We start from the raw sequence: 14,266 nt of genomic DNA, 5'->3' as shown, positions 1-14,266 counted from the left end.
AAAAAGATAAAACCTCAAGCATTTGTGGGCCTGGGGCTCCGGGTCTGTTCTTTTTTTTTTGTTTGTTTGTTTTTCCTTGTGCGTATAAGTAAGTCACAAGTCATTTGTGTGAAAGTCCCACTTGAGTTGCATGTCTTTATTGATTTAGTCGAGCTTAAAAAAATGTAACTCGAGTCCTCACGTCTGCAGTTTACAAATTCAGCTGTTCCTTGATTGATCATTTGAACCTGTGTTAGAAGATAGACACCACTTTTTTTTCAAGTGAGGAAAACCTCTCAGCATCTCTTTAAAGGGAGACTTTTGAAGAAACCTTGTGAAGGCTCAGGGAAGAGGGGACCACCTTCCAGGCCTGTGCTGATGTGCCTAGTCATCCTGTGTATTAAGCCCCAGTGTCCATCCACCCATCTATCTATTTTCTTTCGCTTATCCAGGGTCTGCTCGTAATGGCAGCAGGTTAATTTCATTCAGATGCCTGTTGACTATACTGATGGTCAAACACAACACACAAATGATCTATACACTTAATGACTGACTACAGTAACATGAGCACACTCATTCTCACATAATAAAACCACAGACTGTGGGGACAAAAACCAAGTATGCTGTCATAGCAATGAACCTCAGACCCCAGAGATATAGTTTAGAGTGGAGGTAATGTCAGACTGAACATGCAAATGAAGTTTTGAGTCTGATATGAGGCTAATAATGACCAGCACTTCACAGAAATTAAGCTCTGGATGGGAAGTGAAAGGGAAACATTTGGTCTCCAATGGGCAACTTTAACTTAACCAAAAAAGTGTCAGTAAGGCCCAAAGAAATGTGATGCCAAAATCAACAAAGGCAGTAAAAAGAAGATAAACATGGATGTGAACAATGCACAATTTAAAATGTTTAAAACTCTGAAACACTAAAGAGAAAAAAACAAAAGCCAAAAGAATCAGACCCAACTACACAACTTAAGCATGAATTCCCCCACAATTTTAGCTTGATCATGACGCATAGGTGTTGCATGGAGAGGGAGGAAACCTCTCAGTTTTGTTTCACTTTCTACAGTATATAAACTTACTCTTGGTTTGGGGTTTAGAGGATCTTCGTTCTTTGACGGTGAGTGACACACAGGTTTTTACTGGGGCGATAATTACGCGTTGACGCGCGGCTAACGCATGTTCTGTTATATAGACCATAGGGCTGTACTACGAAGCAAGCTCAACACAGCCAGGCTTTCTCTGCATGATCTGGATCGACAAAGCCTAAAACCGCAACCAGAGATAACGGGTATCACGACGGTGGTTATCAACTCACTTTATTAATCCAGGCTTTCGTCTTCAGACTCTGTGCGCGCTCACATAAAAGAGGCGTTTGTTGCGTTATTTGACTCTTCTTCCGCATGAAATGAAGCGATCGCGAGCCACTTAAGTCAAAATGATCAAGTTGTTATAATTATGAGCTGTGGAAAATATACAAAATACATTACGGCAAAAAGCAACATTGTTGCTGCAAATAAAGCAGGAGAAGAAGAATGCCGTCAGAAAATTACTGATGGACTAAATGCGGTCTTAATGCTGCCGTTTATTCTAACATGAAAACTGCACATTAAACAATAAAACTCCATACAGCAGATTTAAACATGATGAAGTCTGTCTGACACTGTCCTATGATGACAGAGACGTGGAGATCACTGAAGTTTTTGACCAAACCAACGTAAAATGAGTGTAATTGATTTAAGATTGTCTGTGATAAATGATCATGCATTTTCTAATCCGTGATCTGAGCTGCAAAATCACCAAGACAAAACAGATAACAGTAAAAAGTATTCAAAGTGTCTGTAGTTGCTTCATCATTATTTTAGTGTGTGGATTATATACGATGTCAATTTAAAGTGTTAATATGATCTGAAGCAAACGGGAAAAATGACTCTGCATCACCAAACGTATGACAATACGCACCAAATGACAATGTAAACAGGCCTGTCTGTTTAACTCTATAGGGTCCAATGTAGCAACTGGCTAAACGCAAAGAAATAGGAGTATATGAGGAGGGAGAAACCAGGTAAAAGTAAAAATAAGGCTGATCCACAGCAGAGAGAGCGTGTGAATATAGACAGCTGTGTCGACTAGTCACTGCATGAAGTGCCGACCGATATAAAAACTTAACTGATGATACAATTGATACAGTTCTGTGGTTTAAACACTACAGATAAAAATATCTTTGCCTCATCTCTTCAACAAAACATGCCAGTGTGCTGCTTTATTGTAAGTGATGATGAAGAGTCCAGAGTCTGTCTCTCCTCTTCATCTCCTGTCTGCTGTGGTCTAAAACATCCTCACTGATGTAAATGATCCTGCTGCCTTAATACAAAAACATGAATATCGCGCACCGTTTCGTCATTATATGGACTGAAGTGAATGAAGGTGAGGATTTTTCCTCAGAGGACAATATTTTATAAAAGATTTCAACCACTAGGTGGCGGCATGGTGCTGCCTCACAGCAAGAAGGTCCAGAGTTTAAATCCCCCAGCCAGCCAGCTGGGGGGGCTGAGGAGTCTGTGGCTGGGGCAGGATCCTTCTGTGCAGAGTCTGCATGTTCTCCTTGTGTTTGTGTGGGTTCTCTCTGGGTACTCTGGCTTCATCCCACAGTCCAAAGACATGCATTAAATAGATTATTTGATCATTGTCCATAGGTGTGAATGGTGTACCAAGCCTCTTACCCAGTGTCAGCTGGGGTAGGCTTCAGCCCCCCATGACCCTTCAATGATAAGCAGTTACAGACAATGAATGAATGAAACTATTCTTAGCAATAATAATACTAAATAAATAAACAGATGCATATAAATACCGACTTCTTACTAAAATACTGCTGGTTCTGTGGTGTTGGAATTTTAAATTTGAAGCCTGCAGTGAACCATAGAAGCTTGAACTGATTTTTAAAAACTGAAAACTAAATAAATAAATAAATAAATAATCAAAAACTTCAATAGAAAACTAATGAAGTTTTTAGTTCGTTTTGGCCTCAATGTTAAATTAAGCAGGTCAATATGCTTATCTGTGCCTGATGGGTTTGTCGTGTTATTATTTGAGCATATTTTTTATGCCAAATGCAGTGTCTTTGAGGGTCTCTGGACAATATTTGTCATTGTTTTTGGTTAATGTATGTGATTTAATAAAGTTACATTTAAATGACACTATAAATACTTGAAAAAATACATTCTGAACAAAAATGTGCGATTAATTTGCGATTAACTACAGACACTCATGCGATTAATCGCAATTAAATATTTTAATCGATTGACAGTCCTAGTTTTTACATTATGTTATGTTATGTAACTAGTGTGGGATCATAGAGAGCAACAGCAAGACTTTTTACACTGATCTTTGCTTCAGTGTAATTTTTATAGCATATGTAATTGTATCATTGGAGAGAATTTCTATTTTACCATAATGGTATCATCTCATTAGCTTCTATTTGTCAGAAACAAAAGCATACAGTGATGGATGGTCACAAGTATTTTGACAAACTGATTATGCCACAACAGTCAGTGTTTCATATTGTTAAAATTATTGCTTTCCAGAGCTGAGAAAATATAGATAATAATATAGATTTCTAAAATTCTGAGCAATATATCTGAGGTTTCCAATAATACTCTCCCTACAGTGGTCCTGCAATGAATTATTGTTTTTGTGTCATAAGGCGATAACAACAAAGATGGGACAAGAACAGAGCACCCTGCAGAAGGAAGGCTACAACATTGAAAAGGAAACAGAAAATTATGTTATAGCCACAAAGGACGGTGACAAATTCTTCATAAGAAAGATCAAGGTAAGTGGTGGGTTCAGTTTTGTTATTTTACTTTGCACTAAACACGAATAAGCTCAGGTTTACCATCCTCTAAAACACCAATACAAAACTTCATACAGGTTCTGTACATGTTGATCTTATCCACTGTTAGACTAAACTACTGAAGCAGTTTGGAAATAAATTGAAAATCAAACCATACACAATATTATGTAGCCTGTTCTTATATACCCAATAAGTTCTCATGTCACTGCTATAAATAATGTTAAGAAGTGAAACAAATCAAAACTGCCTTTGAGGAAAACATTGATGAGGAAAATACATGTAAGAGATAATACAGTACAGTGAGCGTCGGTTCCCTGCATCACCCTGTCAGGATTTATTTCACAATAATGACCTGCTGACTGTACATTATCTAATTTATTACGTGACTACTTACCCCAGAAATGAATAATTTGCCACCAACCATATGCTACCAACGGTGATGGCATCAACCTTCAAATTGTAATTCAGTTGGAATAGTTGAAAAGTTTTAAGGGGGCAGAGAGAGGGGGCTTCGGCCTGTGAGTGTCCGGGCGCTCAGACAACCAGGTGCCTCTGCCAGACCATTCTGATGCAGTGTTTTTTTTGTAAATTTATTTATTTGTTGTTGTTGTTTTTTGACAGGTTTCCACAGATGCAGCATTAATATCAGAGATGGAGACTCTCAAGACAATAAATCATCCTCATGTTATGAACATCAAGAATTCTTTCAAAGGTAAGTCTTTAAAGTCTGTGTGAAATTTAATGGTCTTCTCAATTTTTTGCCAAAAACATTGGTTGTAAGTAATGATGTTATGGTACTAAAGGTAGAGTACTGAGGCAATTTTGGGATTTTCTTTCTCAAAACTGAGCCCTGCATCACACATCATGTATGAATTTACTGCATTAACAAGCTAATTTGCAGTTCTGCTTCAAAATAATGTATTTTTTGAAAAAGAAATATGATAAGAGTAAATATTTCATTTGAAACACTCTGATTTTGTGATACAGCTGACATCAGTAGTGAGCTGAGAGGAAAGATACAAAAAGTTACATACATGTTTTTAGCATCAAAGTTGGAAACAGAAGATCAACAAAAAAAAAATCAAATTCACCGTTCACTTACTATTTTTTGCAAGAGTTTTGATATGATTGAAAGCCACAGAAAAACATGCCTTGAACTGGGATTGTTTTGTGAAATCTATTGTATGTTTTATACGTCCTGTGGGAGATTTATCTTCCATCCATCCATCTTCATCCATCTTAAACTGCTTATCTGAAGTCGGGTCGTAGAGGTAACAGTTCCAGCAGGGGACTCCAGACCTCCCTAGTGAGGCGACCAGGGTTCATCTTTATGAGATGCCCAAACCACCCCAACTGGGTCTCCACTCTGAGTCCCTCACAGTTAATTAAGTTTCTCATCCTATCCCTGAGGGAGATGCCAGCCACCCTCCTGAGAAAACCCATTTCGTCCACTATCCATGATCTTGTTTTTTCAATCATGACCCACCCTTCACGACCTTCGCCATCTGGCTTAGCTCTCTTTTCATCATAAAATTGCGGTAAAGTGAACGCAATACCGTTCCCACTGCTCTAATTCTGCAGCCCATCTCATGCTCCATTGTCCCCTCACATGACAACAAGATGCCAAGATACTTGAACTTCCTCACTTGGGGTAAGGACTCTTTCCCTACTCGGAGTAGACAATTCACCGTTTTCTGGGCTTTCTTGGGGCAGATTCTCTACACTCCTTCCTTGGTTTTGCACGAGGTTTTTTGAACCATTCTTAGTCTGGACCCTCGCCTGAGACCAATTTGCCGTGAGAGTCCCTTCCAGGAGCACCAGGATCCAGACAACACAGCTCCCAGGTTCATACAGACACACAAACCTCTTCACCACAATAAGGTGATGGTTCCCCAGAGAGGGAGAATTATCTTGTATAGCTTAATATGACAGATTCTCTTTTCTTTTTGTCATAAAGATGAAGACAGGAACACTTACAATGTGGTGATGGAGTTCTGTGAGGGAGGAAGTCTTACGGAAAAGAGCAGAGAGGGGCGTCAACAAGAGTTTGAGGTACTCATGCAAAGAATATTTTAAATTTTCACCTGTGCAATACAACATAAATATATTTTACACATTTGTTCTAAGCAATTAAAATCAGTGCATATATCATAAATAACTAAAATCCTGTGCAGCAGTAGAGATTTTGTTTGTTTGTTTGTTTTCTAGGCTCTGAGCTGGATTGTTGAAATCTGTATGGCACTGAGAGCCATTCACGACAAAGACTTGCTTCACAAAGACCTGATGCCACAGGTACAGTGTTTCACAAAATTTAAACATTAAGTCTTTTACATCAAAAGCGCACAAAATATGTAGGCCTGTTGAATGTTAGATAAATAAATAAGTAATTATAACATTATGTAAGGGATAATGTACAGTGAGGCTGTCATTGTTGTGAAATAAATCCCAAGATAATGAACAGGATGATGCAAAAGTTACTTACTTACCAAATAAAATATATTTGGCACACATTTATATGACAGTATTTATTTTCAAATGATTTTATGGCTTTATTTTGCAAACGTGACCAGCTCATTGTACATTATCCTGCTTGTTTAAAAAAATCAATAATTTGACACAAATTAATTTTAAAATTATTTGATTGTTTTGATTGTTTTTTGTAATTATACATGCATTTGTTGCCCAGTGCTCAGTAACACTTTGGAAAATCGTCGTCAACAAAGTTTTGAAACAAAGTTTATTAGTTAGTTAGGTGATTGGCAATATGCTCGTCTCCACCTCCTCCTGTTCTCTGTTTCTGTGCTTATTCTGAGGAAAAGTGGTTTCAGTGTCTGCCAGTAGTATTTAAAAAATTCAGCAGGGAATCCATTTGTCTTTATTGTTGGTTGTTTATGTATAAGCCATGTGAAGTTCAGACAGTGATAATGGAGCATCTGGAAGCTTTATTTGTGGATTACTGTGGTAGTCGCAGAGTATCTTGAAACGGCTAAATGCTTGTTGGGTTAGAGTTATTTTAGGGGTAACCAACATTGCCATCCATGGAGCCATATGATAAAAACCCACAGCAGGGAGGCAGATTATACTGCAGGTGTGGTGCTGTTCACTAGAGTCCAATGTAACTGCTGTGAATCCTTGAGGATTAGTCCTCTTTAGGTAAGAAGGTAAGAAGCTTTATTGTCATTGCAAGGGATACAATGAAATTTCGTTTGGCAACATCTCTTGTAGCAGCTACAATGTCCTGGTCATAAAATATAATATAATGTAATATAAATAGTAAAAATAAGTAAGTAAAATAAAGTGCAGTTATAATATTTACAGCAGATACAGACTGTAATAGTCTGTATCAAGAGTGCAAGACAGTCAGTAGTCAGTTGGGGGGTCATGGTTCCTGCAGCAGTCTCTTCACAGCCATGGGGAAGAAGCTGTGTCTCAGTCTGTTGGTGCAGGCTCTCATGACTCTGAGTCTGCCAGAGGGAAGGCTGGTGAATAGAGAGTGTCCTGGGTGGGTGGGGTCATCCCGGATCTTTGTAGCCCGTCGGAGGAGACTGCTGGAGTGGATCTCCTCTAGGCATGGAAGTGGGCAGCCGATAATCCACTGAGCCGTCTTGATGACCCGCTGCAGTTGTTTCTTTTCAGATGCAGTACAGCTGGCAAACCACACTGTACATCCATAGGTGAGGGCACTCTCTATTGTGCATTGGTAGAAGTTTTTCAGCAGGGGTGGAGGGAGTTTGTTCCTCCTCAGCATTCTCAGAAAAAAGAGACGCTGCTGGGCCTTTTTGATGATGTGGGTGGTGTTCACAGTCCAGCCCAGGTCCTCCGAGATGTGCAGGCCAAGAAACTTAAAGCTGGTGACCCGTTCCACTTTCTCCCCACTGATGCTCAGGCCTGAGTGCAGTGTGGTCCTCGACTTCTAGAAGTCAGTGATGACTTCTTTTGTCTTCTTGGAGTTGAGGTTGAGGTGATTGTCACTGCACCAGGCCGCCAGTGCTTGGACCTCCTCCCTGTATGGTGCCTCATCACTGTTGTTGATGAGCCCCATGACAGTTGTGTCATCCGCAAATTTGATGAGGGTGTTGGAGCCATGAGTAGCGACGCAGTCATGAGTGTACAGTGTGTACAGGACTGGACTCAGCACACAGCCTTGAGGAACACCAGTATTGAGGACGATGACGGAGGACGTGGAGGTGCCCATTCTGACATGCTGGGGTCTGTTAGTCAGGAAGTCTTTATTGAACGGTACAAACTTTTCACAACTTTCAAAGTCACCTTCCAAGCCTACATTCAATGTATAGATTTAGCTGTTTTTGACATAATAGTCAAATATTTTTTATTTTATCAGTATCAATAGAAATGTTAAAAGAAACTGTCCTCCACTGGTCAAAAGTCTGTTTTAAACAACAGTTAACTGGGGTGTGATCGAAGGTGGACTCTTAAATATAATATAACCTCCATATTTTAGAATGTAATTTACAGAAAAAAAACATCTTCAGTCAATAATTACAGCATTGACAAACAGTTTACAGTTTTGCCTTTTCTTCTTTTATAGAACATATTGCTGACAGAATTTGGAACAGTGCGCCTCAGTGGATTTTGGAACATTGAGGAAAAGTACTGTATACTGCTTTATCAATTAGAAATATAACATACAAAGTATATATAGAATGAATGCAGCAGTTTCAAGTTGTTTTTGTTGTTTACACAGTTCAAACAACCCTAATGAGAGAACTGTGGGACATGCAGCAGTGAATTATCTGGCACCAGAGGTCTTCACACAAGCATCGAACTATGATGCGAGAAGGTATTGATCTTTATTCCAGAATAGAAAACCCAATACTTATTTGGTGAAGTTTTGGGTTGGTTTGGCTTCTTGTCTTCACATTTTTTCTTTTACTTACTTACTGAATGCTCCTATCTGTCTGCTGGAAGTGTAATTGTTTGCTGATATACAGATGAGGATGAAATTATTAGCCCCCTGATTAAAAATTCCCATGTGCTGATAAACAGCAAGGAATTTTTAACACAGCTTTTTCAAACATCCTAGTTTCATTTTGGATGCTTACATTATTTTACTTTGCACACAGAAACAAAATTATTTCACAAAAAACAAAAACTACCAGGGTCAAAACTATTAGTCTCCCTGATGCTAATAGTCAGTTGTGTATTCTGTCTCTGAGTTAAAATTTTAAGTTCCCAGCTGCGATGCTCCGATGTGGTCGATCTAACAGCATGCTCTGAACCCGAGAGTCGGCCGAGGACTAATGCCAATCCCTTCTGCGTTCCGTCTATATCCTCTTCCTTTGCAGTACCTATGTGCTGAATAGATTTGGTTATTTATTGTGCAAAATACCGTCTCCGACGATGGATCCAGATGTATCCTGTTTGTGCCATACAACTTCCCTTTTTTGCTTCTCCCTCTCTGGTCTTTGTGCAGGCCAGTCGATAACGTTCACTTTTGGAGGTAGTTCTTTGTTTGAAGTCAAAGTGACAACCCAGAGCCAGTTTTGCTGCTGACTGCTTGAGGTTTTCTTTCAAAATCTTCACATATCCTTCTTTCTTCATGATTCCTTCCACCTTGACCAGGTTCCCAGTTCCAGACACACTGAAGCATCCCTACGGCATAATACTCCCACCACTGTTGAGGCGTTGTTCTGTTACACGCCTCTCCCTTCTTTCTCCAAACATAAGCAACATCTCTATGGCCAGAAAGCTCTAGTTTTGTCTCATCTGACCAAACAACACGCTTCCAGTATGCATAATCTTTCTCCAGGTTGTCCTTAGCATACTTCAGTCTGGCTTGAAGGTGTCTCCTCTGCAGAAGTGGACTTTTTCTTGGTCTACAACCTCGCAGTCCATTCCTGTGCAGGGCTCTAGTGATTGTCTTCTTTGAGACTACAATTCCTGACTTGGCTAAGTCATTCACTAGTGACTTGGCAGTTGTTCTGGGGTCTTTAGACACGTCTCTCACTGGTTTTCTTTCCAGAATCTTTGAAATCTTTTGCTTCCTACCTCTGTCAGGCTTGTTCTGTACTGTGTGGCTCTCTTTGAATTTCTTGATGATACTCCTCACTCTAGTTCTTGACACTTGGAAACACTGTGATAACTTTGTATATTCTTCTCCTGCTTTGTGAGCATCAACAATTCTTTTTCTCAACTGATTTATTTTTGTTTTTGGCATTATGCTTTCTCAAGTGACAGCTTAAACCCTTACTGAAGTTTTTATACTGTGTGTAAATTGGAAGATAACCCACAGTTTTAACTTGATTTTACAAGCTTTGAGCATTACAAAGTTAAAGCACATCATTGCACAACAGTAGTTTGTGCTATGGCTCAATAAAAAGGTCAGTTCTTAAGGGGGCTAATAATTTTGAAAAACTAGTATGTTTAGAAATGCTATGTTGAAAATTCCTTGCTCTGTTAAAAAAGCACTTGGGAAAATAAAAAAAAAAAACCTTTCCTAGGGGGGCTAATAATTTTGTGCTCAACTGCACAGGACATAAGTGAGTTGAGACAGAATTGCTCTGTGTCTGTTGCTTTACTGTTCTCAGCTTTGCAAACCATCTGTCACTTAGCATCTGGTGTCAGTTGTGCAGTATACATCTATGGTCATCTGAGTGCTTTTTAATTCACTTAAATTCATTTTTTACAGTAAAATTTGTACATATTCTTATTAGTTTACAGTTTGCTTTGTATTTAGTGTGTATGTATGCGTAGGGAGTATTTTTGATTTGCACATATGACACCAGAAGCTATGAACAACCACTTCATTTTCTGATTACTTCTGTAATACTAATAATACTAATACTTTCTTCATTTGTAGTGAAGTTTGGTCAGTGGGATGCATACTCTATGAACTCTGTATTTCACAGTTACTGGTAAGTTATTCAGACGTGTTTGTTACTAAAAATTAATGTAATGTAAATAAACATAAAAAAGAATGAGAATAGAAATAAAACTGCAGAAAAGTCTACAGCCATGCTGGAGGCTCAGTAAGGCTGCAGCTCAGTGGTACTTTGAGTTCAAGTCAGTAAACTAACATTCTCACAGTGACAATGCTAACATGTTGATGTTCATCACGAGCTATAGTTTTTACCATAAATGAAACAGGCTGTTGTGGGAGCAGTGTAGCGATGTAACCAATAATTAAAGCAAGATGCTGCCAAAGGACACAACGAAGATGTTTTAAGGGCAGATTTGGACTGAGAGTTGCTGAAGATATGTTCATAACTGGCTGATGCATTTGAGGAGAGAGTCGTTTCTGAATCGGTTTGCAGGAGTTATGCAGTGTTAGGAGAAAATGGCTGTTTCTTCATCAAACCATATGCCAGGTCGGGCCAAAGAATCCTGAACATGGAAATTGTGAACAACAAAAGAATAACATTTTAACAAAATTATGATTCAGAACCATTCTAGAAATACTGACTGAAAAGTATTGTGAATACAACGATCAGATCATTTTTTTCCACTAACTCTCTAATGTGTCAGACTTGCAGAAACTTTTATCTCAGTAATTAGTCATATCCATAAAATAAGGTGATAAAATTTAATACAGTTCTTAGACCATTTCAGCACGAGGTCCACAGGCTACAATGAATTACTTTCCATGAGTGAAGCACGTAATATGGAGAGAAATAATGTCACTTTTCTAATATAAGTAACAAGATGACATGTAATTGGAATGACATTACTGTCCTTATTACTTTATTATCTTCAGTTATCTGACTGCAGTGGTATTAAGTCTTTCTAACAATAATTCTTCCTCAGTTCTCTGCAGATGAGACAGGCAATCTCATCCCCAAGATAACTTCTGGTCCTGATCTCCAAGGCGAGTTCTCACCAGAGTTTCGTGAGCTCTTGAGTGACATGTTGAACCAAGACCCTGACTCAAGACCCACAGCCTGGGAGATTTTGGGGCGTCCCATTACTTTAAGATGTCTCACAAAAAAGGTTTGGCATGTAGACTCATATATTAGTCGTATGTTTACTGATCAAATGTAACTCCTGTTTCTGTCTTTGACACTGACTATGTTTTGTTGATAGTGTGAAACAACTACAAAGCACCTTCAGGACCAGTTGGACAAGCTAAAAGCTGTGGCAGACAGTTTGGAAAGAGTGCACATGGGCACCACCATCGGCAGTCTGACAGGAGGAGTGATCGGAGCAGCAGGAGGGACTACATCCTTAGTGGGCCTTGCTCTGGCCCCCTTCACTTTCGGGGCTTCGCTTATTGTCACTGGGGTTGGAATCGGGGTGGCTGTGGCTGGTGGGGTCACTGCTGGTGCATCAAATATCACAAACATGGTCAACCAGGCCTCTGATCGCAAAGTTGTTCACAGCATCATTAAAGAGTTTGCTGAGAAAATTAATGCTGTGGCCTCCTGGCTCCAAGAAATTAGCAACAGTTTACAGACAATCAGGAATAAATGCTCGGGTGAATTGTCTGAGGACAGCAGTCTCAATCCAGAAAACTGGGCCAAGGTTGGCACAGGGCTGGGCAAGGGCTTAGGCAACATTATCGAATTGATTCGACTGATTCGAGTGGTAAAAATTGGCAGAATCGCAGCACAAGCATCCAGGGCAGTATGTGTGGCAGAGGCAGCAAGTGGTGCACTCGCTGGTTTATTTGTGGCAGCAGATGTCTTCTTTATTGCCATGGATGCTATAGAGATACACCACATCAGACAGACACAGGCAGGTGGTGAAACACATTCCGAGATCATGAAATTTGTCCAATCCATCAGGTGTGCTGCAAAGGAGTTGCAGGAGGTTTTGGATGAGCTCAAAAGCATCACCTCAACCCTCCCTTTTCTTGAGGACGAGAGAGAGTTGGAGGGGCAAAAAATGGAAGGAATGTAAAATAGAAATACTCCTGTGGGTGTTGCCTCTGGCTCTCTTGGGTGACATGTGTACACGTGTCTTATCAGATTCAGATGAGAATATGCCAAAAAAACACGGTAAATCTTAACATGTGATTGCTTAATCTAACTTGACAAAACTGAATGAATGAGACAAAAATCCAACTTCAGGCACCAAACCACAGTTTTAGTTGTAAATTCAGTTCTATTGCTGGAATGGCTTACTCTGAAGTGACCATCCATGAATATTCTGACATAAAAAAATCAAACAAACAAATGATCCATTGTACTTACATGCTATATAATGATGAAATTCTTTTGCCTTGATTATCAATAATAATTGCATTCATGACAATATCCTTGAACAAATACCGAAACAACAAATACCGTTTATTGTAATTGTAAAACATGTATTGCTTTTTTCATGCTGTTCCACACAGCTAGCAACCTGAAAAAGGGGAGATTTATTCTTAAAACTAATTATTCTGCACCAGAAATGCAATATACTGAGGGCTGTTAGCAAACACAGCAACACTTTGCTGCCTGTCACTGCATATTTTGAAAATAAACTTTAATAATCACTTTGATCTAAGCTGGTAGAGATGAATGCTTGTGAGCAATCTGAACCAAGAGTTTATTCAATGCATATGTCTACACCCACAAATCCATTCTTTTGAATGAATTCAAAGGTTGTACAGACATGAGGATCCTGACATGCAGTTGGTATCTCCTCAGTTTTATTATAATTTTGCAAGTGAACACATTTAGAATACATTTGAATATTGTATACATCTATACTGATGAAAAATAAATGCAAGTTGTAACCTGGAGCGTTTCTCTGTCTGATTTGCATGTTTCCTCTGAGTCTTTGTGTGTTTGCTCTAGTTTATTTTAGGCCTGGGAAATCAACACTCACCTCCACTCCTCCTGGGACGGTCGGCGAGGGTCCGTCCCGCTGATCTGACTGCATGTTTGACGGACGCCAACTGTGTTGATGATCATCTCCTGATCCATCAGCAACCCAAAAGGTTTTAGTGATTCAGCTAAACTCAACTAAACATTTATTTGAACAGCAATAATTTTGTGGCACGATTTTATTCAGATACCTGTTGACTACACTGATGGTCAAACGCAACACACAGGTGATCTACACACTTAATGACTGACTAAAGTAACACGACCATCCTTCACACACTCACTCTCTCATAATAAAACCACAGACTGTGGGGACAAAAAACAAGTATGCTGTCATAGCAACAAACCAGCTCTGACGCCAGAAACATAGTTTAGGGTGAAGGCAATGTCAGACTGAACATGCAAATAAAGTGTTGACAGTTAAGTGTGATATGAGGCTAATAATGACCAGCACTTCACAGAAATTAAGCTCTGGGTGGAAAGTGAAAGGGAAGTATTTTTTCAATGTAGTGATACCAAAAAAGGCAGTAAAAGAGAAGATGGGTATGAACAAGGCACAATTTAAAATGTTTAAAATTTTGAAATACTGAAGAGAGACAAAAACAAAAGTGAAACAAAACAAAACCAAGTCACTATCAGAGCCGACCACACAGTTTAAG

The 14,266-nt window shown here is 39.2% G+C and overlaps 1 protein-coding gene across 1 annotated transcript; it reads left to right on the top strand.

Annotated features, from left to right (window-relative positions):
- Positions 1 to 1,022: 1,022 nt before the first annotated feature.
- Positions 1,023 to 12,790, top strand: LOC146326514 (uncharacterized). The gene is made up of 8 exons (XM_084719829.1): positions 1,023 to 1,104; positions 3,688 to 3,816; positions 4,459 to 4,549; positions 5,801 to 5,889; positions 6,046 to 6,129; positions 7,793 to 8,050; positions 11,602 to 11,784; positions 11,878 to 12,790. Exons 2-8 carry the CDS (start codon positions 3,703 to 3,705, stop codon positions 12,691 to 12,693), a joined length of 1,635 nt encoding a protein of 544 aa, XP_084575955.1. The 5' UTR covers positions 1,023 to 1,104; positions 3,688 to 3,702; the 3' UTR covers positions 12,694 to 12,790.
- Positions 12,791 to 14,266: the final 1,476 nt, after the last annotated feature.

This window comes from Lutjanus erythropterus, chromosome 5 (genome assembly GCF_056507025.1).
Source record: "Lutjanus erythropterus isolate fLutEry1 chromosome 5, fLutEry1.hap2, whole genome shotgun sequence".
Taxonomy (NCBI): domain Eukaryota; kingdom Metazoa; phylum Chordata; class Actinopteri; order Lutjaniformes; family Lutjanidae; genus Lutjanus; species Lutjanus erythropterus.
The sequence above is the reverse complement of the archived record's forward strand: the minus strand, read 5'-3'. Positions and strand labels throughout refer to the sequence as shown.

Excerpts from the sequence above, each read along its gene's own strand:
- LOC146326514 (XM_084719829.1), top strand. The coding sequence starts at position 3,703 with ATGGGACAAGAACAGAGCACCCTGCAGAAGGAAGGCTACAACATTGAA. Across the intron at positions 4,550-5,800 it reads CATCAAGAATTCTTTCAAAG|ACAGGAACACTTACAATGTG; the intron begins GTAAGTCTTTAA and ends ATAAAGATGAAG. Across the intron at positions 8,051-11,601 it reads ATTCTGACATGCTGGGGTCT|TTCTCTGCAGATGAGACAGG; the intron begins GTTAGTCAGGAA and ends ATTCTTCCTCAG.